A 22,889-nucleotide genomic window follows, 5' to 3' on the forward strand; every position below is an offset into this window, starting at 1 on the left:
TGGTTTTGGTGATTACATGATTACTAATTAGCATAACCGCTTTTGTATACCACTTTTTCGTACAACAAAATGTCATGTGGCTGTAGAAAAACAAAAGAGGAAACTCAGCTACAAAGGAGCAAACTGATATCAGTCTCTGATCAATTGTTGCTTAAACTTTCCAACGTGAGAATGTACAAAGCATAAACAGTTTTAAGGGGACAGGTTGAATAATACAGATCTTTTAACAACCATAGAACATCTCAAAACATTTTGTAGCCTTGTTTAAAATTCTCTCAGAAAAGAGCTTTTCCAGCATTTTGCGACTGTGCCACTTTTTGCGCGAGCATACACAAGAATAGAACACAGACAGAAACAATTAAATCCAACACATCCCTTATAACAGATTAAAAAATATACCTCAGAAGCTTCTATAGCCAGATCCATTTCCTCATCACAGACATTAGACCAGAATTCAATTCCTTGTAGGGCAACTTCATCTATATCACTCTTCATAGCTTCAATGGTAATCTTGAAGGGTTGTTTAAAAAAAGATAGGAAATATTTACTGGCAATATTTGCGAAGCATCCACCAAATTATTGGCCACCCCATTGCTCTTCACGTTGTATATTAATGATTAGTATAAGGGGATTGAAGACTTTGTGGCCAAGTTTACAGATGCTAAGATAGGTGGAGGGGAAGGCAGTGTAGAGGAAGCAAGGTCTCTGCAGAAGAACCTCGACAGGTTAGGAAGGTGGGCAGAGAAGTGGCAGATGAAATTCAGTGTAGCAAAGTGCAGAGTTATGCATTTTGGCAATAAGATTAAAGGCGTAGATTATTTTCTAAATGGAGAGAGAATCCAGAAATCGTAGGTGCAAAGGGAGCTGGGAGTGCTGGTGCAGGAATCCCAAAAAGTTAATTTGCAAGTCGAATCGGTAGCAAGGAAGGCAAATTCAACGGTAGGATTTATATTAAGACGACTGGAATACAAAAACAGAGAGGTAATGGTGAGGCTCTATAAGGTGCTGGTCAGGCTGCACTTGGAATACTGTGAGCAAATCTGGGCCCCATATTTGAGGAAGAATTTGCTGGCTCTGGAGTGGGTCCAGAGAAGGTTTACAAGAATGATTCCAAGAATGAGAGGGTTAGTATATGATGAGGCGTTTGACAGCACTGGGCCTCTACTCACTGGGGTTTAGAAAGGAATTTTTTCACTGGTGGGAGAATCTAGGACCAGTGGTCGTAGCTTCAGAATTAAAGGGCGCTCCTTTAGAAAGGAGGTGAGGAGGAACTTCTTTAGTCAAAGGGTGGTTAATCTGTGGAACCCATTGCCACAGGGGGACGTGGAGGCCAAGTCAGTGGATATTTTAAGGCAGAGATAAACAAATTCTTGATTAGAACAGGTGTTAAGGGTTATGGGGGGGGGGGAAGGCGGGAAAATGGGATTAGGAGGCAGAGATCAGCCATGATTGAATGGCGAAGGAGCACCGATGGGCCGAGTGGCCTAATTATACCCCAATAACTTGTAAAATTATGAAATACTCCACAAAGATTTAAATACAAACCTGTAACAGCAAATTTTTAATTGTGCCCCGAATAAATAGTCCTAGAGATTTCAGTCAACATTTAAAATTAGTAGGCTTGGTTATTGCTATACATGAGAATAAAAACTAATTTACAGCAAAACCCAGTCTACCTGTTATCCAATTGTTTGGACAAACCAACAGTCCCTACAAACCCGTCAAACTTATCGGGGCGATATTTCCCATATTTCTTTGAGTCTCTCGATTCAATGAAAAAGTTAATGCGCTCTGTGTAACATCTTAGTAAGCCAAGTAGGAAATGCTAACCGCGATGTTAATAGGAGCAAGTCAATTCAGATGGCCCTTGCATTATGCGAGTGCTTGGGTTCATGGAGAACACCTGTATCACCGTTTTCCATATCTCGAAACTACTACCCATTAAATTCCATGTTATAGTGGGGGGGAAAAAGACAGTGTCAAGGCAAAAAGTGTGAAATATAAATTATACTTACAGCAAAAAGAGCAGGACCCATATAAGTTTCCATATACTGATAATATAGGGACATGATCTTCACCAGGTTTTGCAAGGCAGCCACTCTCACCTATTGGATTTAAGCATCAAATTCATACAGGTATTCACCGAATCAATACAACTGCTCTTAATCAGTTTCATTTCACGGAGTTTAAGGCGGTACTACTCACCCTTGTATCAGGACACTGAGTCGCCTCACAAACTACTTGCATAATAAAGTGCCTCTCAGACTGCAAAAGAGAAAAAGGAAAATGTTGGGAAAGGGGCACAAAGACTTTAACCATGGTCTACGAAGTATAACAATACTTGGGCAAAAATTTCGGTTCAGTGGACTTGAGGTTAAGCGATACTCCACTGTGTTCAGTGTTTTTGTGCGAATAAAAAGGTGGAACAAACAAAAAGGTGAAATAAAAATGTTTCCTGTCCTTTGGTACTTTGCCAACTACAAAAATCAACATGTATTAAGGCCACTAATTTAATAACCACCATTGAAAGAAACAAACCAAATCATTTGTGCATGACACTAGAGAAAATTTAATTGCTTACTCCTTTCCCAATTTGTTCAAATATTTAGTTGGGGGAATGTTTGGCCCTCACTTAGCAAAACATTCAAGTCTTGTTATATAATCAAAGATTAAAAGTTATAAAGAAATAAAATCACCATTTCATTATTTTTGTCAGCTTAAAACCTTACTTCATAGCACAACCAGCAAGTCTCAGCTTTATTTCATTAAATTTCATCAAAAAGTTGCAGCGTGGTGCATGATTTCTCATCACAGACTTGAGGCCAGCTGTTGAAGAATTGTGATTTAAATGAAATGGGACCCAAAAATCACAAGTTGAGTTAGTGAAGGATTAAATAAAAAGGCAGCAGCTAGGTGTTCACAGGTGTTAAGATCTCGGGTGACCTGTGCACCATCGATGTTGATGCATGATTTTCAACTGTACCTGTACATCATAGCTCTTGTGCATATGATAAAATGACTTGGTAACCAGAAAGGCTTGATCTCCAAATATTTACTCATTTTGATACATTTGCTAGTTCAGCTTCCGTCGTGCATCCTTATATGACCGTGGGATGTGGATGAACAGCTGCTTTCTTCACAATATTATAAATAGCATCTCACCTCTTTGTCAAAGTTAGCTTTGGTGAATTCCAAGGAGTTGAGCAGTGCATTTGTTGCAGCTAACTTTACATTGTTGCTGGGCTCCTCCTTACGCATTCCTTGAATAATTGCAGTAAGGATCTCATTCGATTTGTCCTGTAATTGCTCAGGGTCCTGAAAAAGCATAACAGTTGCTTGGTATTTACATTTCCTGGCACACAGTAGAGGAAGCCTTTAAGTCATGTAGTGCCTAACCAACAAGCTCTACTAGCAGATTTACTAGGATTACTAGTTAACTGCTACCAAACCATTTAATTGCCGAGAATATTAACACTTGTTCTCACAGTGACATCTAGAAAGCAATGTTTGAAAGCTATGGAACACTATTCTTGATAAACTACAAATTTCAATGCAACATTTTAAAATAGTCTCTTTCCAGTGTAGATGTCACTAAGGCCAACATTAACTGATGCCAAAATATCAAAGACTGGGAGCTACTATAATCCTTCTGGTGATGGGATTCCCATAATTCTATTCATTAGACACAGCAAAGATTCAGAAAATGCACTACATTCGTACGGCAAGATTGTGAGGGGAGCATTTTGTTGATGGTACTCCCATGGTATCACTCTTCTTGATGGCAATGGTCATGAGCTTGGGTTCTTTCACACAGTAATCCTGGGCAAGAAAGCTTGCATTGGATGTACTAAACACTGCTACCAACTATCCTGAGTTTCAAACCATGGTGAAGACCAAGTCTGAGCTGTTCAAGTCAGACGATCCAGACCTGTGCAAGAAAACTAGGCATGGAATAAAACTATCACCTCTGTGCGAGGTATGACCTCACCTACTGTAGTGCTTTCCACTGATTTTACAAACATTTGGCAAGTTTGTGGTTAGTGAGGACTGTCTTCAGCTATAAGTTGAGCCGAACAGATGGAATTTTATTCTGGTAAGTGCAAACTCGCGTATTTTGGGAGGTCATATAAGGTAGGACATACACAATAAGTGACCGGGGTGATGGGTGTATTGAAGAGCAAAGGTACCTTTGTGTACAAGTGCAAAGATCCCTCAAGGTGGCAGCATAGGCATACAAGGTGGTAAAGGCAGTATTTGGGACGCTACCTTCGTTGGGTGGAGCATAGAATACAAGATCTGGGATGTTATTGAACAGTTATAAAACAAGATCTAAATTTTAAAAGTAATTTATCATAGCACAGAAATGTGCCATTGATCAAGAGCATTCACTAGGGAGTATTCACTCCATAAACATACAGGTGTGCAGGTTAATTGGCTTGGTGTATGTGTAAAATTGTCCCTAGTGTGTGTAGGATAATGTTAATGTGCGGGGATCGCTGGTCGGCGCGGACTCGGAGGACTGAAGGGCCTGTTTCCATGCAGTATCTCTAAACTAAACTTGCCTGGGATGAGTATCTTAGTTACGCGAATAAATCAGATCCAGACACAAAAAGCTGGAGTAACTCAGCGGGACAAGCAGCATCTCTGGAGAAAATGAATAGGCAATGTTTAGCGTTGAGACCCTTCTTCAGACAGAGTCAGGGGAGAGAGAAGCAGGAGATATAGAAGGAACAGTGTGTGGAGGAACAAAGAGAGAGGGAAGATGACTTGAGAGGCAAACAAAATTCAGGTATCCATAACCAGAAGACACAGGTTTAAGGACTAAGGTTTAGAGGTGATCTTCCCCAGGGGGGTGGGGTTTAGTTCAGGGATATAGCGCGGAAATAGGTTCTGCATCCACTCAAGTATGCCGAGTCTTATCTGATCTTTTAAACTATTTCTATATGCAATCCCGATAATCTTGGATTCCCCAATAGTGGTCCAAAAATTTCAGACTTAAATAATCTATACATCACTAAAATTCTCATCTTGTATATATATTTATACGTATATATATATTGCATTTTAATACGTGCCTAAAATACAGCCAAAACGGCACATGATAGCGCAACAATTTTAGGACCACCTTACTCACCATTGTCCTGCGGTTCAAATAGTTGTTATATTTTAAAGGTTTTTCACTTTTTAAACTTTAATAAATTCCTTTTCCACTTGCCCTGTCCGTCAGCCGTGTTCGACGTCACATTGGCAACACAACGGGTCCGCGTGTTCGACGTCACAATGGGAACACAACAGGTCCGCGCCTGTGCACTTGATCTAATACTTACGTAAGATGGCCGCCGGATCTGCACGTGCGCAGTTGAGGGAGGGTTGGTGCACGAAGGGGGGCTGGACCCGCCCGAGTGACGACCAATGAAGTGGGGGGGTGAGGAGAGCTATCCTGCTACTGTCAATAGCAAAGGTCGCCCGCGAGGGTCCACGGGTCGTCAGTTGGAGGAGGGTTGACGGGCCCGGAGGAGAGCTTTGGACCCAACGGAGGTTGCCGAACCGCAGGAGAGGTTTGGACCCAATGGGGTTTGCCAGGCAGGAGAGGTTTGCATGGAGGGTTGCCGGGCCCACAGGAGAGGTTTGGGCCCAACTAGTAAGTGAGATGTTAGCGAGTGAGATATAAAACTCAAGATTTGAAACAGTTTGAAATATTTTTTTTGTTATCCATCCTGAGTGAAATCCTTGCCCCAAGGCTGCCATGACTTGTGTTTCCCATTAGGGGAATCAACTATAGAACACCCTGTCATGATCTCTATATCCTTCCATGTTTGAATGAGATCACCTTACAACTCTTGAAATAAAACAGATGCAATCTTTTCAAATTTTCTTCATAGAACATTCTTGCACTCAAAAAACAACTTAATGAACCTTCATTATGACCAAGGCAAGTTTACCTTTCCTTCAAGGAGATCAAACCTGTACACAGTTGTGGTCTCAAGTGCTCAATACATCTGTATGAAGACTCACACTCTCATTACGGATGTGGCCAACAGATGTTGCATAATTGAGGAGAAATGGTAAATAAAAATCTTTGAGCACACCCTAGCTTTTGAGGCCCTCTGAGGAGGCGCTGTGAATTGTTTATGTATGTGCTGTTATGTTTGTGTGCCATTGTATGTTCATTCTTAGTACCTGAACTTAGTACAGCACTTTGGTCAACGTGGGTTGTTTTTAAATGTGCTATACAAATAAAATTGACTTGACTTGAGCTCAAAAACTACAAAGTTCAGTTTTTTTGTACCTTCCGCCATACAAAACAAAACTACAGTGAATGGAAGTCACAATAACAATAATCCGAACTGTAGAGGCACCGTATTTCAGAAAGTAATAAAATAAAATACTCACTATATCCTGGCATATGTAACCAATAGCTTCCAAAGTTGCTTCTTTCATATGTTCAGTGCTATTAGGATTTGTTACATTTGCGACCAGGTGAGGAATGAGTTCAGGCCACTGAACAACGGGAATCTCTGCACATGCAATTCCAGCAACACACTGGGATGCAGAGCTGGGCCTGTAGGTCTCCGTTCCCAGAGTCTGCAAGACCTGTGCGAAGAGTTTAGAAAAGGGAAAAACTTTAATCTTTCAAAGACAAATAATCACAAGCACGGCAAGTGCACAAACGACGGGGAGGGGGGGGGGGGGGGGGGAGAGGGGCAGGTTATGCAGTTTGATTAAATTACTTTACAGAAACATGCCGTCAGCTTTAAGCTTCAAGCCTAAAAAGTGGCTTCCTCCCAGTGAAGTGAAGCCTGCCAGATTAATGCACAGGCAAATTGCGAGAGACAGACAAGAAATTGAAATTAGAAAAATTCTTCAATCAGAAAAGAAAGTGAAACCATTAACGATACCCAGCTCTAAAGTCAACACCCATAACATTAGAGTTGTCATTCAAATTACAGCCACATATTACAGACTGGATGCATCCAAAAGCATGCAAAACTATAAACTACACAATCCAGATTAGATTTACATACCTGGGAATAGCACAGTAACTTTAAAATGATGTAGCCATTTTATGCAGCAAAGTCTGCAACTTAAACCAATATTCTACCTGTCTTCATTTTATGATTATAAAAAAACAGCACTAAAGTAGAGAACAGTAGCTTTGTTTCCAAATGTAGTACTTGAAACTCTGATATAAATTACACTCCTTCCAGTACCCATCAAACAAGCACAGCATGACAAAATCCAGAGAGAACAAATTAACGCATTTCAGATGCAAATTCTTATTACAAAGCTAACATCTTGTTCTTCTTGCACTTAGCTATCCAAAAGGAAATTTTGCATTGAGCCATAAACAAATAGCTGTTAGCCCCATTCTTTCGCATCCTTTGGAATTTGTTCCACTTGTGCCAAGGCAAGTACAAAATCTCATTTGATAAATCAAGGTGCACCCTAAAATACAAGGTCATAGAAACATAGAAAATAGTTGCAGAAGGAGGGCATTCGGCCCAGCACCGCCGTTCATTGTGATCATGGCTGATCGTCCACAATCAAAAACCCGTGTCTGCCTTCTCCCCATATCCCTTGATTCCACTAGCCCCTAGAGCTCTATCTATCTCTCTCTTAAGTCCATCCAGTGATTTGGCTTCCACTGTCTTTTGTGGCAGAGAATTCCACAAATTCACAACTCTCTAGGTGAAAAAGTTCCATCTCACCTCAGTTTTAAATGGTCAGATTTGTATAATTGTCAACTGCAGTGGAAAATTACATATGTAGAAATCCCACAAGGTATTCATTTAAAATTATCAGTTAACAATGCCATCCCATAGGCCAATGTCCAAATGCTAGATTCTAAAACCTGAGATAAACGAAAGGGATTTGACCCTAAAAAAAATATCCAAATTAAAACGCAAACGCATGATGCTTAATTGCACAGAATCATATAGCACAGAAACAAGTTCTTCTGCCAGCCTGTCAATCAAGATGCCCAGTTTAAGATAGTCCCATTTGCCAGTGTGTGACCCATATCCCTAAAAACCTTCCTATCCACGTACCTGTCAACAGGTCTTTTTATTTATATTAGAACTGCCTCTACCACTTTGGCAGATTGCTCGATACATGTACCACCCTTTGCGTGGTAAAAGTTAACTCAGCTGGGTGACCAAAATGGAACACAATATGTGCAGCCTCACCAATGTATTGTACTACTGTATTCAATGCTCTAACTAACGAAGGCCTATGTACCAAAAACCACCTTCACCATCTCATCTACCAGTGATGCCACTTTCCGGTAGCAATTAACTTGTACTCCTAGATTCATCTCTTCTACAAAAAACCCCCCACCATTCACTGAAAGTTCTACCCTGTTTGCCTTCCCAAAAAATGCAAAACCTCACCTGTTTGCTGATCAAGATCCCACCTCAATTCTTGGTAATCCTCATCACTATCTACCCTATAACCTATTTTAGTATCATCTACAAACTTACTAACCACATCTGGAACATTCTCATCCAAATCTTTGATATAGATGATAAACAATGTGCCCAGCATTGACCCAAGGCACACCACTACTTACAGTGCTCCAATCCAAAAACAATCTTACAAAATCACCATCTGCTTCCTACCATCAAGCCAATCATATATCCAGTTAGTTAGCTCTCTCTGGATTTTGTGTAATCTAACCTTCAAAACCAATTATTCAGACTTTAATGTGCTTTGAAGCCCACACAGACTATGTCTACTGCCATGTCCTCATTGACCTTCTTGGCCACTTCAAAAATAAACTCAAATCAAATTTGAGATATGACCACCCACTCAAAAAGTTGTGCTGACTATCCCTAACCAGACCCCAACTTTTAAAGTGCACGTCCACCTCACCTCTCAAAATTTCTTCCAGTAACTTACCTACCAGAGGTTAGGCTTACTGGTCTATGGTTCTCACGTTTTCTTTGCCGTATATGTATATATATATATATATAGGCATAACATTAGCCACCCTCTAGAACCTCACCCATGGACAATGATGATGCATCTCTCTCAGCAACAGCTCCTGCAATTTGTTTCCTAGCTTGCCTGTGTCCTTAGATATACCTTGATCATGACCCGCCACGATCTGTCTCTGCCCCCAGGGTCATCTGGCACAACTGACCCCTGCATGAACCTTTTTTTTGCACTTTACCTTGTTCCCCCTTTTCTTTTTCCTTCCCCCCCTTCTTGTTGTTTACATGTTCGCCGTGATTTATTTAATATTTGACTTGATAGCATCGATATGGAAGCGACAATCAAAATCTCGTTGTACTTGTACAATGACAATAAAAGATATTGTATTGATTAGGCCTTAGAGATTCATCTACCTTATGTTGCAAGACCTTCAGAATTTTCTTTACTGTAACGTGGACTATGACCAAGACATCCCCACTAACTTACTTGAGCTCCCTGGTCTTCATGTCCTTTACAGTTAAAAAAAAAGGTGAACTATTTGAGGACCTCAACTTGCATGTAAAATTTATTTTAAAAAATTGTGCTCCATTAAAATTCCGATAAGCACCACAACCTTCATAAATATTAATCTACGCAAATTTTTTTAAATAATGTGCAACCATCCAGAAACTTTCACTCGGCATAGATTGACGAATTTCATGACATTAGTATTAACTGCAAGATGGAAAACACTTTCTTATGCACAAGGGTATCCATTAATTTGTAAACAGCATGCGAACAACTAGTCATATACATGTAAAACTTCCTGTCCAGCTGGGCACAGGCAGGTTAAGCAAATTCCAATGCAATGAAAAACAGCAACGAGAATAATTTTTATCTCACTTTACTACTAAAGGTCTGGAATGCCGAAGGCCGTGAAAACTTTCCGATTGCCCGTTATGCTTTTACTTAAATGTCTGGAGTAGCATCTGCACTCCACTCCTCGAAGGAAATTATGCACAAAAGAATTTATAGAAGTCATCATAACTTACGAAGGTTTTGATTTCTCGACGAGCATTGCTATCGATTGCCAGCCACCTTTGCTGATACTGTGTCTTGACATCAAGGTCCTTGGACGTTAATGAATTCTTGATCTGTAGACCAGCTGCAATTCGAGCAACTTGACTGTTTCCTGGATTTGCTAGAACCTTTGAGAGTTCCACCAAAAATGTAGGCTGCAACGAGATTAAGAAACATATCAGTGGCCATGGCTTCCATTGTTTCCAGCAGCATTTCTCATTAAGAGCTATTTTGCCTTGAAGATATTATGTACAATGGACTGATACAAGATATACAGTAAACAGAGGCTTAGGATAATCAGGTGACAATGACAGGCACACAGGTTTTGTGTCAGACACAGAAACAGGTTAAATCTAAAGTTATTAATTAGAACAAGATATGTACAGATAGTAATAACTTTTCTTGGTTCTCTTTAATCACTCCTGCATAGCAAGTGGCTCATTGATAGAGATAGAGTATAAAATAATGGATGATTGATTGAGCAATGATATTTCAGCTGCCAAAGTCCAATAAAAGCTCGATGCTTTAGTTTAAGAAACTCACAGGCCACTAAGATATCCCCAATGCTACCAGAATTAGTCCAATTTAAAAGGTTAAATAATCTATAGTGCATCGCAAATTCGAATCTGACAGGAGACAAGTGAATATTAAAGCAACGACCACCATCTAGTGGTTACCATCCTGCAAGGATAAATAGGACATTGATCCACTGGATTCAGCCATCATAACTCAAATTTCCAAACCTGACTTTCACAGTTCATCACTTCCCAGCATTGTTCATAGAAATCTTACACACTAGAGTTAAAACAAACTATCACAGCAACATTATTCTATTTCATTACAATATTATGTCCTGGCATCAATGCACAGATACAAAGATAATTTAACCTATTCTGCAGAGAGAAGACCAGACCAGATGACCAGGCTCACAAGCAAAATACAATTCGGTGAGATACTAAATCAAAGCATATAATGCAGGTTAATAGAGTGTGCATTATATGCATTCTCGGCAGATTATTGGACTTCAATACTTTTGGTGGATAAAAATGTAGGCCTAATTGCACACAGCTCAAAAGGGATTTGGTAACTCTGGTTATTATACTGTAACATTGAAGTGCAGTACAAGGCCTACTAATCGGGTAATTTGCACTTCAGGCAGGTAAAAATAATAGTTGGAAAACTAAACGAGCAAGATATTGTGCATCAAAAGTACCATATGTTATCAACTTTAAGGAAATGAAGGAAGACACCGAGGATACAAATACACTGTAGTCATCTTGGACAAAAACAGGCCCTCAACCCAATTCATTTATAATGACCAAGGTGGCAACCCAAGCTGAGCCCACATTCCTTCAAAAATTCAGTCCCACTTGCCTGTGTTTGGTACATAGCCCTCTAAACCTATCCTATACATGTACCTCACCAATTTTTTTTTAAAGGGTTTTGTGATAATGCTTCCCTTAGATCCCCTCACCTTAAAGCCATGTCCTCTGGTTCTTGATGCCAGAAATTACCAGTTCCCAGTACCCTCTGGACAAACTGCCCCCTCAGGTCCCCTTTAAGCTTTTCTCATTTCACCTTGAACCTATGCCCTTTAGCTTTACACTACGCAACCCCAGGAAAAAGATTGACCATCAATCTTATGCATACACAATTCTATAATCCGATTTGTCACGCCTCAAGCTCCTTTATTCCAGGGAAAACAGCCCCAGTATTTTGTGTCCATCTTCGATTTAAACCAGCAACTGCAGTTCCTTCATACACAGCCACAGACTACACATTTTCAAAACTCAAGCCCTGCAGTACCAACATCCCTGCAAATCTTTTCTGCACTCTTCTAGTTTCAAGTTCCCAAAGGATACAAAACCAGACAAAGCAAGAATTCTTGTCTATATTCATAGATGAAAACTGTACAAAGGCAAATAAATCTGAATTTTATAAACACTGATTTTGCCTCAGTTCGGAATAAATTCAATTCTGAATCCCATACTTTTTTGGATGCTTAATCAGATTCAGTTGTAACAATTAATGGGGAGTTAGATAAACACTTGAATAAAAATAAAATTGAGAAGTGTAGTTAATTGACTGCAGCCAGTACAATGGTCAAAATAAATTTGATTCTGATGTGGTCAATTATCTGGAGACAGTGCAATCTATACCATTAAAAAAAATAACATACCTGGAGCTACAACTGGCATTTGAGGTCCAAAGGTTATAGTGATTTCATGGTTATTATAAAGTATCAACATATTCACAGCCTCGTTTTACTGCACAAATAAAGCAAGCATAGTCTGCAGAACTGTGTGGTTAATCTAGTTATCTAATTATTTAAACCCCTAGCATATTTCAAATCATAGTATTTTTGCACAATATCATTATAGCTCTTAACAAAAATCAACTCAAACACATTAACAGTGAGTTTAATATAATACGATAACTCACATTAGTTAGGACTTTTGAAAGACATTCCTAAACTGCTTCAAGCGATCCATAGGCAATTGTTGAATTAGAAGGGACAACATAGCTACCTTCAAATTTGCTCCATTGAATCAGAGATACCAACTGAAATCACATTTTATCTACATCACGAAAGGCAATTCATGCTAATTAACGGTGACCATTCTACATTGCCCCCAGTTAAATGAAAACCTTGGATTGCTGAATGTGACTGCAACCAAACCACATCCAATTTCCTACAATTTAGATCTCAGTAAGCTGACCAAACTGGATAGAAGCAAACAATGGACCTTTAGTGATGACAAAAAGGTTAATTTGATTGGTTGACAGAACTCCATAATACCAAGCAGCAAACAAAAACAAAAAAAAAGAGGCGATGACACGTGGCGGTGGGCCGGATCTCCACAACGGTGAGAAGGCCTACCGGGAGGAGGTGGCAGATCTGGCACTCTGGTGGCGGGACAATAACCTCCTATTGAATGTAAAAAAAAACTAAGGAGCTGATCGTGGATTTTAGAAGGGCTCAACATCCAAGGACGTACATACCACTGGAAATAAATGGGTCTACTGTGGATAGGGTGAGCAGCTTTAAATACCTGGGAGTCCATATCAAAGAGGATCTGACATGGACAACGCACATTGCCGCACTGGTGGTTAAGGCAAAGCAGCGCCTTTACCACCTTAGACAGCTGAGGAAATTCATAGTGTCTTTGAGGATCCTTCAATGCTTCTACTCTGGGGCTGTAGAGAGCATCCTGTCCGGCAACATCTCAATCTGGTTTGGGAACAGCTCTGCCCAGGACAGGAAGGCCCTGCAAATAGTAGAGCGTTCGGCAGAACGCACCATTAGAACTACACTCGCCCCCCTGCAGGACCTATACTTCAGGTGGTACAGATCAAGAGCAAGCAAGATTATGAGGGACCCCTACCACCCCAGCAACGGACTGTTCCAGCTGCTACGGTCCGGCAAACGCCTCCGCTGTCATGCTGTGAAAACGGAGAGGATGAGACGGAGTTTCTTCCCACAGGCCATCAGGACTGTTAACTATTATAACTCTAGGGACTAAATTTTCTTTTCTGTATTAATTTTAATTTATATGCTGGTAATTGTAACTTTTTTTTTTGCACAATCCGCAGGCATTGCCACTTTCATTTCACTGCAGGACCTATACATCAGGTGGTGCAGATCAAGAGCAAGCAAGATTATGAGGGACCCATACCACCCCAGCAACTGGTAGGGTTGCCTTCTTATCGTTGTGGAGATCCGGCCCACCGCCACGTGTCATCGCCTCTTTTTTTCCTTGCTGCTTGGTATTATGGAGTTCTGTCAACCAATCAAATTAACCTTTTTGTGTATGTGTACGTGACAAATAAACTTGACTTGTCTAAAATTGCTCTTAATAACAAATCAGGTACGCTAATACATCAAGCAATCTAAATTCATAAGTATAAACGTCAGTAAAACTACTAATGAATCAGTCTGTTGATTGGATTAAGAGATTATACTTAGAGTTGAGTTGCACAATATAAATAAATTCTATCATGGCCGATTGAATGCTCTGTCCATACTTTAAAGCTGAAGACAAAGTACAACTTAATGAAATGCTTACAACAAAATGGCAACAAAAACAAGTTGAATATTGGACAGGAGTAAATATTGAATATGCTAACAATTGTAAAGAAAGTTGCATGGAACTTGAAAGCAAGGCTGAAATTTAGCTAGAGACAAAATGTGTAGCCTGCTTATGTGTTTTGAGCCCCATGCTCTACTCCCTAATCACACACGACTGTGTTCCTGCATTCGACACCAACACCATTGTCAAGTTTGCAGACGACACTGATCACCAACGGTGATGAAACAAACTACAGAGCGGAGGTGCAGAACCTGGCGGACTGGTGCTCTGATAACAACCTGCCCCTAAATACCACCAAGACCAAGGAGCTGATCATCAACTTCCGTAGGTCACACAACGGGAATACGCCCCGATCTTTATCAACGGGGACAGTATGGAGAGAGTGTCCAGCATCAAGTTTCTGGGCACTCACATTTCGGAGGACCTAACATGGTCCACTAACACTGCTGCGCTGGTCAAGAAGGCACAGCAACGACTGTTCTACCTAAGAACACTGAAAAAGTCTGGTCTACCCCAACAGCTGCTGACGACCTTCTACCGCTGCACCATAGAGAGCATCCTAACACATGGCATCCCTGTGTGGTATCTCAGCTGCACTGAGGCAGAGAGGAAAGCTCTTCAGCGGGTAGTCCATAGAGCTCAGAGGACTATCGGAACATAGCTACAAGCCTTGGAGGGCATCTACAACACACAATGCCTCAGAAAAGCCACCAGCATCCACAAAGACTCTTCACACCCCTGCAACAGTCTGTTCGAACTTCTACCATCGAGCTTCTACGCCCGCACCTCCAGACTCAGGAACAGCGTCATCCCCAGGGCCATAGCTGCTATGAACCGGTCCTGCTGAGCCGGATGGTCACATCGCACAGTGAACCGGCACAGATCTATTTGCACTTTATTCTGTTTTAAAACTGTTCTAATTTGTTTCATTGGGTCGTTTAAATTAATACTGACTAGCTAATTAATTTACTGCATCGTACGGGAGGCGCATTCCCAATCTCCTTGTACCCCTGTACAATGACAATAAAGATATATTGTATTGTATATGATTTGCGTTGCATCATGACAATTCCATGATAAATACTGAATTAGAAGTGTGCAGCAAATGCACATTAAACAAATACGAAGGATGAGCATTTGAGAAATTAAGATGGAATTGAGGAACTAGCTTCCAAAACAGCCCAATACAAAAAAACCTGAGATATAGCAGACAAGTACTTTCAACCAATTACACTGCTTTAGTAACAAGTATGGGGTAGTAATGAGTAATATCCAATAGTCCAGAATATCTGGCAGTCTGGTGCCAAAATCCCAAAGATGCCAGATTATCAGATTTCTATTGATGTAAAATATGGGTTGCCCCCTACAACAGGGTTCCGTTCCTGAGAGCTAGTCTGTAACCTGATTACTTCGCAAATCTACCCCATCAGTCTCACAAATGTTCATTTATATGTTTGGGCCTTACACAAATTGGACATTTATAAAGGTGGGGAAGACCTGTACCAGAACAGTTGTTGACACTAAATACTGATAAATCCCAAGGACAATGATCTATATCCCGGTTTTGAAAGAAGTGACTACAGCAAGAACCCTTCCATTGATCTCCAAAAGTAAAACATTCTGGAATTGTTCCTGTGGAATGGATGGTAGCAAACAGGGTCCCATGATCTAAGATAGGAGACAAGAGAAAATGGAAATACCTATACATTCAAGCAAATGTCAGAATTTATAACAAAGGATGCAATAACAGTTCAAGCTGAATGGAAGCTTAATCATGAATTCAACAGTTCAAGCTGAATAAAAGCAATATAACAGACATTTTAAATAATCCATTATGCTAACAAAGCAGGTTTTTGTTTAAATGCGCAGAGGCTAGGTAGTATTGATGTCCAATAGAATCTAGATGTCCTTGTATGAAAGTGACCAAAAAGCATGCAGGTTCAGTAGGCAGATTGGCCATTAGAAGATTTGGGTACAGAAATAAAGATGCTGTACCACAATATTGGACTTTAGCAAGACCAAAATGGAGATTTCCCTTTTAACAAAAAATAATTTACTGTTTAAAAGTGAGGAGAGATTTCACAGGAGATGACAGGTTTGAGGCACAAAACTTTGGACTAGGCTTGTGTTTTCTCTCAAGCTATTCAGAACTGGCTTACAAATAGAAGACAGGGTTGTGGTGGAAGGACAATATTCAGTGATGGGACCACTGCTCCTTGTGATATATACAAATTACTTGAGACGCAAATTGGCCAGGAAGTCATGATGCAGCTTTATAAGACTTTGGTTAGGCCGCATTTTCAGTATCAAGTGCAGTTCTGGTCGTCCCACTACAGGAAGGATATGGAGGGTTTAGAAAGAGTACAGAGGAGGTTTACCAGAAAGATGCCTTAATTAGATAATGGGGCATAAGCTACTAGGGATGGTTGGAAAGACTTGGATTGCTTTCTCTGGAACACCAGAGGTTGCAGGGAGACCTGGTGGTTTATGAAATAAGAGACATGGATAGGACAGTTGGAATCTTTTTCCTAGGAGGGAAAAAAAACCAAAAAACTAAAGGGCTTAACTTTAGAGTGACAGGGGCAAAGTATGAGGGGGCAAGTTTCATTTTAAACACACATATTGGCGTGTGCCTGGAATGTGCTCGGGGGCTTGGGGTTTGAGGCAAACATGACCATGCATTTCGGACGCTCTTTAATAAGTATATAGATATGCAGGGAATGGAGGCATATGGATTATGTGTGGCAGATAAGAGTTGGTCTTAGCATCATGTTCGGCCCATTGTAGGCCAAAGGGACTGTCCTTGCGTTGTACAGTTCTAAAGGATGCGAGATGTCATTGAAATGCTAGAATTCTTAGAGCACGACCAACCAAATGCAGAGAAAATGTGGTTGAATTACTGAGTATCCAAATAAAGAATTTAAGAGTGACAAAAACCCATGGAACTTCAAGGGATATGGGGCAAATTTTATGTCGTCTACACTACCAGTTGGAATCTTGTCTTTACTCCCAATTTAATCTATTTCCATAACAATAAAGCATTTTACTTTATGACACCCTTTTTCTTTAAAAAAATCTATAACCAGGTAACAGGTTGTGCACACCCAAGTGCCTGAACTTGGAATCAAAATTCCAATGTAGTAAGCTAGTTTCTTAACTGCTTGAGGTATCCATTTCAAACCAGTGAAAACACAAGACCCACGTCCTTGCAGCATAATTGGGACATACAAATATACTATCAAAAGGGAAGGATAGATCGTCAGTTAATCGATCAGATTTCCTCAGAAGGTACAGTTCATAGCTTTAGAAGCATTCTCACGTCAGCGTGTCAGGCACACTTTTCCTACAGCTTAATGGAGATGGTGGGGATAGCACCAATGGAGAATGCTGTCACTTAAATCAAGACTGCATTTAGTCAGAAAACTGAAGCGGGAAATAGTTATTCACTGTATTTTTTTTTAAAGAGATACAGCATAGATACAAGTCCTTCGGCCCAGAGTCCACTCTGGCCATCGATCGCCCGTTCACACTAGTTTTGTTATCCCATTTTCTCATTCATTCCCTGCACACTAGGAACAATTTTCCTACAAACCCATACGTCTTTGGGATTATAGGAGGAAACCAGCACATAGTTCCCAAATGAACATGGACAGCAGCAGCTAAGCTGTCACGGTAGCAGTCCCACCAACTGTGGCACTGTGTTACCTGACAAACTTAGGGATATTCAGTTTAAAACACAGGCTCAATATAGAACCAGGAAGGAATCCAGTGACCCCCTGCAGCCAGCAATCCAAAGAAAACTTGCACAAATGCACAAAATTAAAAAAGACGAGTGAACTATTGAAAAGTCAACAGGCGAACCACACTGGTCGCATTGTGACTGAACAAAAATGGTGACAAATTTACACCACATAATTGAGGCTTGATTCTATAGGCCAGCTATGTTGGTGCTTCACCCTTTTCCAAACTGTCATTCCAAACAAGTTATGTGCCTACAGTTATCACTGCCAAAGTCAATATCTACACCCATTTACACTTTCATCAAGGCAACAACCCATGGATTAACTTCCATGGCTTCTAGTTCTCTGTCAAATAGTGTCTGGTGGGCGGGTTTCCAAAACAACTTCTTCCCTCAGAAAAATGAACTATTAATTAGCAATTCCAATGCAGTGAAATGCCTTCAGTGTTTCACAAGAAAGTTAATAAAATGTACCAGTAATCCATGATAAGGAAATACTGACACAGATCATCTAAAGCTTGGTTTGAAAGTAAGATTCCATGAAAAATCCTCACTACTTTAGGGTCAGGTGACTGAAAGGAACAAAGGAATAAACTTGGGGTATGCTCAGGTTAGAATTGAAGAACTGCAGAAACTAGTCAGTGATAGAACTGAAACTAAAACTGAACAGGGACTTTTAGAATAAGAACAATTTTAAGACTTGGGTGATAGAGGACAACTAAGATAACCTGTCCATAGATGTCCTTAAACATTTGTAACCCAAAATCACAAGGAATGTTGGAAATAATCAGCCTGGTCCAAGCATTTTGCTTTATATGTTGGATTTCTGGTACAAAAATGAACAAAGCCTTCAACATAATTCACTGACATCCCATTATCCTCAGAAATAAAACAAATTGTTCTTAAGTGTCAAAGTGGAGAAGAGCCCCCACAATCACTTTCAAAATATCCAAATCATTGCATAATCTGGAAGGAATTTTAAGCAAATTAATTTCAAATTAACTACTCCACCAAAAAATGAATTTCATATCAACCATAATGCATAAAATGGCAGAAATGCTTGTGCAAATCCCTATCCCTCCCAAATATTTCCAGTCAAGAAAATACCAGCAGTGCATTGTAGCAGATCCGTTGCAATTTATTTTTCAAGGTTTGAATGAGCATACGTGTTATGAAATGTCAGTTTAATTCACCAGGAAATTCAATGCGGTTGTATATATGATTGAATTTCAGTAGATCCTAACTAAAATCTGACATAAGCAGAAATGATTCTTATCTCGGAAAGCGCCCCCTAAATCGCTGATGGTGAAACTGGGAGGATGGAGGGGAAGGGCGGTGATGGTCTGTTCATATTTAATGCGTGTCTTTAGTTGATCTCCGTGCATCGTGCCTAACATTGGGGGCGGCGGGAGAAAAGGGAAAGAGCCGGCGGGGCTGAAGGAGAGCAGACCAGGCCGAGGGAGAGTAGGCCGAGGGAGAGTAGGCCATGCCAGGTGGAGCGGGGAGAGAGACCAGGCCGGGCCGGCAACGTGCGCTCGGGCCTCGCCTCGCAGCTTCCCTTCCCGTCAACCGAACTTGACTGGAAGCGGAAACCAACCCCTTCGGCGTGCTCCTATTGGCCGCGGCCTGCCCGGCCTGCGCTCCCGTTGGCTGCACCGACCGTCAATCAGAGCGGCCGAGATCCGGCCAGCACGGTTGGTTGCACCCTCCCCCCCTTCAGGGATGGAGGAAGGAGAAAAGGGATAGAGGTGGGGGGGGGAGAAGAGATGTGGGGAAAGGGAGTGAAGGGATAACGGGAATGAGAGAAGGGATGGGGGGAGATGAGAGAAGGGGGGGAGATGAGAGAAGGGGGGCATGAGAGAAGGGGGGCATGAGAGATGGGATGGGGGAAATGAGAGAGGGGATGGGGGGATGAGAGAAGGGATGTGGGGGGATGAGAGAAGGGATGTGGGGGGGGGGGATGAGAGAAGGGATGGGGGGGATGAGAGAAGGGATGGGGATGAGAGAAGGGATGTGGGGGGGATGAGAGAAGGGATGTGGGGGGGGGATGAGAGAAGGGATGTGGGGGGGATGAGAGAAGGGATGTGGGGGGGGGGTGAGAGAAGGGATGTGGGGGGGGGGTGAGAGAAGGGATGGGGGGGGTGAGAGAAGGGATGGGGGGGTGAGAGAAGGGATGGGGGATGAGAGACAGGATGGGGGGATGAGAGACGGGATGGGGGGTTGAGAGAAGGGATGGGGGTTGAGAGAAGGGACGGAGGGGGGGTGAGAGAAGGGACGGAGGGGAGGGGGAGAAGGGACGGAGGGGAGGGGGAGAAGGGACGGAGGGGAGGGGGAGAAGGGACGGAGGGGAGGGGGAGAAGGGACGGAGGGGAGGGGGAGAAGGGACGGAGGGGAGGGGGAGAAGGGAGGGACGGGGAGAAGGGAGGGACGGGGAGGGGGAAAAGGGACGGGGGGAGAAGGGGAGGGGGGAAGGGATGGGGGAGGGGAGAAGGGATGGGGGAGGGGAGAAGGGATGGGGAGGGGAGAAGGGATGGGGGGAGGGGGAGAAGGCATTCGGGGGAGGGGGAGAAGGCATTCGGGGGAAGGGGAGAAGGCATTCGGGGGAAGGGGAGAAGGGACGGGGTGAAACAAGACAATAGGTGCAGGAGTAGGCCATTCTGCCCTTCAAGCCAGTACCACCATTCAATGTGATCATTCTCAATCAGTACCCCATTCCTGTCTTTGTCCCATACCCCCTGACTCCGCTGTACTTAAGAGCTCTATCTAGCTCTCTCTGGAATGCATCGAGAGAATTGGCCTCCGCTGCCTTCTGAGGCAGAGAATTCCACAGATTTACAATTCTATGACTGAAAAAGTTTTTCCTCATCTCCGTTCTAAATGGCCTACCCCTTATTCTTAAACTGTGGCCCCTGGTTTTGGACTCCCCCAACATTGGGAACATGTTTCCTGCCTCTAACATGTCCAACCCCTTAATAATCATATGAGGGAGGGGAGAAGGGATGGGGGGGAGGGGAGAAGGGATGGGGGGGAGGGGAGAAGGGATGGGGGGGAGGGGAGAAGGGATGGGGGGGAGGGGAGAAGGGATGGGGGGGAGGGGGGAAGGGATGGGGGGGAGGGGGGAAGGGATGGGGGGAGGGGGGAAGGGATGGGGGGAGGGGGGGAAGGGATGGGGGGGAGGGGGAAGGGATGGGGGGGAGGGGGGAAGGGATGGGGGGGAGGGGATGGGGGGGAGGGGGGAAGGGATGGGGGGGAGGGGGGAAGGGATGGGGGGAAGGGATGGGGGGGAGGGGGGAAGGGATGGGGGGGAGGGGGGAAGGGATGGGGGGGAGGGGGGAAGGGATGGGGGGGGAGGGGGGAAGGGATGGGGGGGAGGGGGGAAGGGATGGGGGGAGGGGGGAAGGGATGGGGGGGAGGGGGGAAGGGATGGGAGGGGGGAAGGGATGGGGGGGAGGGGGGAAGGGATGGGGGGGAGGGGGGAAGGGATGGGGGGGAGGGGGGAAGGGATGGGAGGGAGGGGGGAAGGGATGGGGGGAAGGGGAGAAGGGATGGGGGGAGGGGGGAAGGGATGGGGGAAGGGATGGGGGGAGGGGGGAAGGGATGGGGGGGGGGGAAGGGGAGAAGGGGAGAAGGGATGGGGGAGGGGAGAAGGGATGGGGGGGGAAGGGATGGGGGGGGAAGGGATGGGGGGAAGGGGAGAAGGGATGGGGGGGAGGGGAGAAGGGATGGGGGGGAGGGGAGAAGGGATGGGGGGGAGGGGAGAAGGGATGGGGGGAGGGGAGAAGGGATGGGGGGGAGGGGAGAAGGGATTGGGGGGGAGGGGAGAAGGGATTGGGGGGGGGGAGGGGAGAAGGGATTGGGGGGGGAGGGGAGAAGGGATTGGGGGGGGAGGGGAGAAGGGATTGGGGGGGGGAGGGGAGAAGGGATTGGGGGGGGGAGAAGGGATGGGGGGGAGGGGAGAAGGGATTGGGGGGGAGGGGAGAAGGGATTGGGGGGAGGGAAGAAGGGATGAGGGAAGGGATGGGGGAGAAGGGATGGGGAGAGAAGGGATGGGGGAGAAGGGATGGGGGGAGAAGGGATGGGGAGGGGAGAAGGGATGGGGAGGAGAGAAGGGTTGAGGGGGAGAAGGGATGGGAGGAGAAGGGATGGGGAAGGGGAGAAGGGATGGGGAAGGGAAGTGAGGGGGGGGGAGAGGAAGGAGGGGGGGAGATGAATGGAGGTGGTGGGGAGGAAGAGATGGGGGAAAGGAGGAAGAGATGGGGAAAGGAGGAAGAGATGGGGGGGGAAAGGAGGAAGAGTGGGGGGGAAAGGAGGAAGAGTGGGGGGGGGGGGGAATGGAGAGAGATGGGGGAAAGGAGGAAGAGATGGGGGAAAGGAGGAAGAGATGGGGGGGAAAGGAGGGAGGGATGGGGGAAGGATGGCCTTCTTGTGTGTGCGGAGGCCCCGGCCTCGCGGTCTAATCGCAACGGACCTTAAATTACAGCAAATAAAACGGCCACTCCCTCCCACCCAATTCAAAAGAATGCGATACCGACCAGATTCTCAACAGCCGCCTGTTCCAGAAACTTCTGCGCCGCCTCCAGCTCGTTACGGTCTGGGGATGGAGAATAAGAGAGACGGGGTTAGTGCGGCGAGGGCTTCGTTCGAGCAGGGCCGAGGCCGAGGCGCCGGCGGGCGGGCGGGCGGGCGCTCACCTGGAGAGACCGTTTTCTCGAGGATGGTAATCAGCTCCATGTTGACGAATCTCATGTGTGAAAAGGTGGAGGATTCGCTCAGCTCAGGCAGAAAGGGCCATAAATGGGTGGGTGCGACGCGCGCTCGCCCCCGCGGGCTCTGATGGAAGGAGGAGCGGGTGGTTGTGAGGAGATTGTCCGCTCCCGGCCCCGCCGCCACCCGGCCCCGCGCCTGCGCACACGCCCTCCTCCCGCCGGCGGCCCGCCCATCCACCCGCCATGTAACGCCGCCTCCCATTGGCTGCACCGCCCCCGCGCGTCACGTGCTCGGCCTGCCCGGCGGCCGCCATTGGAAGGACGGCCATCTTATCCCCCCCTTCCCGACGCCGATTGGTC

General features: G+C 44.3%; 1 protein-coding gene across 1 annotated transcript in view; it reads right to left on the reverse strand.

The window, feature by feature from the left end:
- kpnb1 (karyopherin (importin) beta 1) overlaps positions 1–22,728 on the reverse strand; it is a 39,709-nt gene extending 16,981 nt beyond the window's left edge. Inside the window, exons 1-8 of the mRNA XM_078424975.1 lie at positions 22,515–22,728; positions 22,356–22,414; positions 9,966–10,148; positions 6,394–6,594; positions 3,163–3,315; positions 2,206–2,265; positions 2,016–2,105; positions 400–510 (exon numbers count right to left, since the gene is read on the reverse strand). Of these exons, the coding sequence (XP_078281101.1) occupies positions 400–510; positions 2,016–2,105; positions 2,206–2,265; positions 3,163–3,315; positions 6,394–6,594; positions 9,966–10,148; positions 22,356–22,414; positions 22,515–22,569 (912 nt within the window). The 5' untranslated portion in view covers positions 22,570–22,728. The remainder of the gene's footprint in view (positions 1–399; positions 511–2,015; positions 2,106–2,205; positions 2,266–3,162; positions 3,316–6,393; positions 6,595–9,965; positions 10,149–22,355; positions 22,415–22,514) is intronic.
- Between the last annotated feature and the right edge of the window lie 161 nt (positions 22,729–22,889).

This window comes from Rhinoraja longicauda, chromosome 29 (assembly GCF_053455715.1).
Source record: "Rhinoraja longicauda isolate Sanriku21f chromosome 29, sRhiLon1.1, whole genome shotgun sequence".
Taxonomy (NCBI): Eukaryota; Metazoa; Chordata; class Chondrichthyes; order Rajiformes; family Arhynchobatidae; genus Rhinoraja; species Rhinoraja longicauda.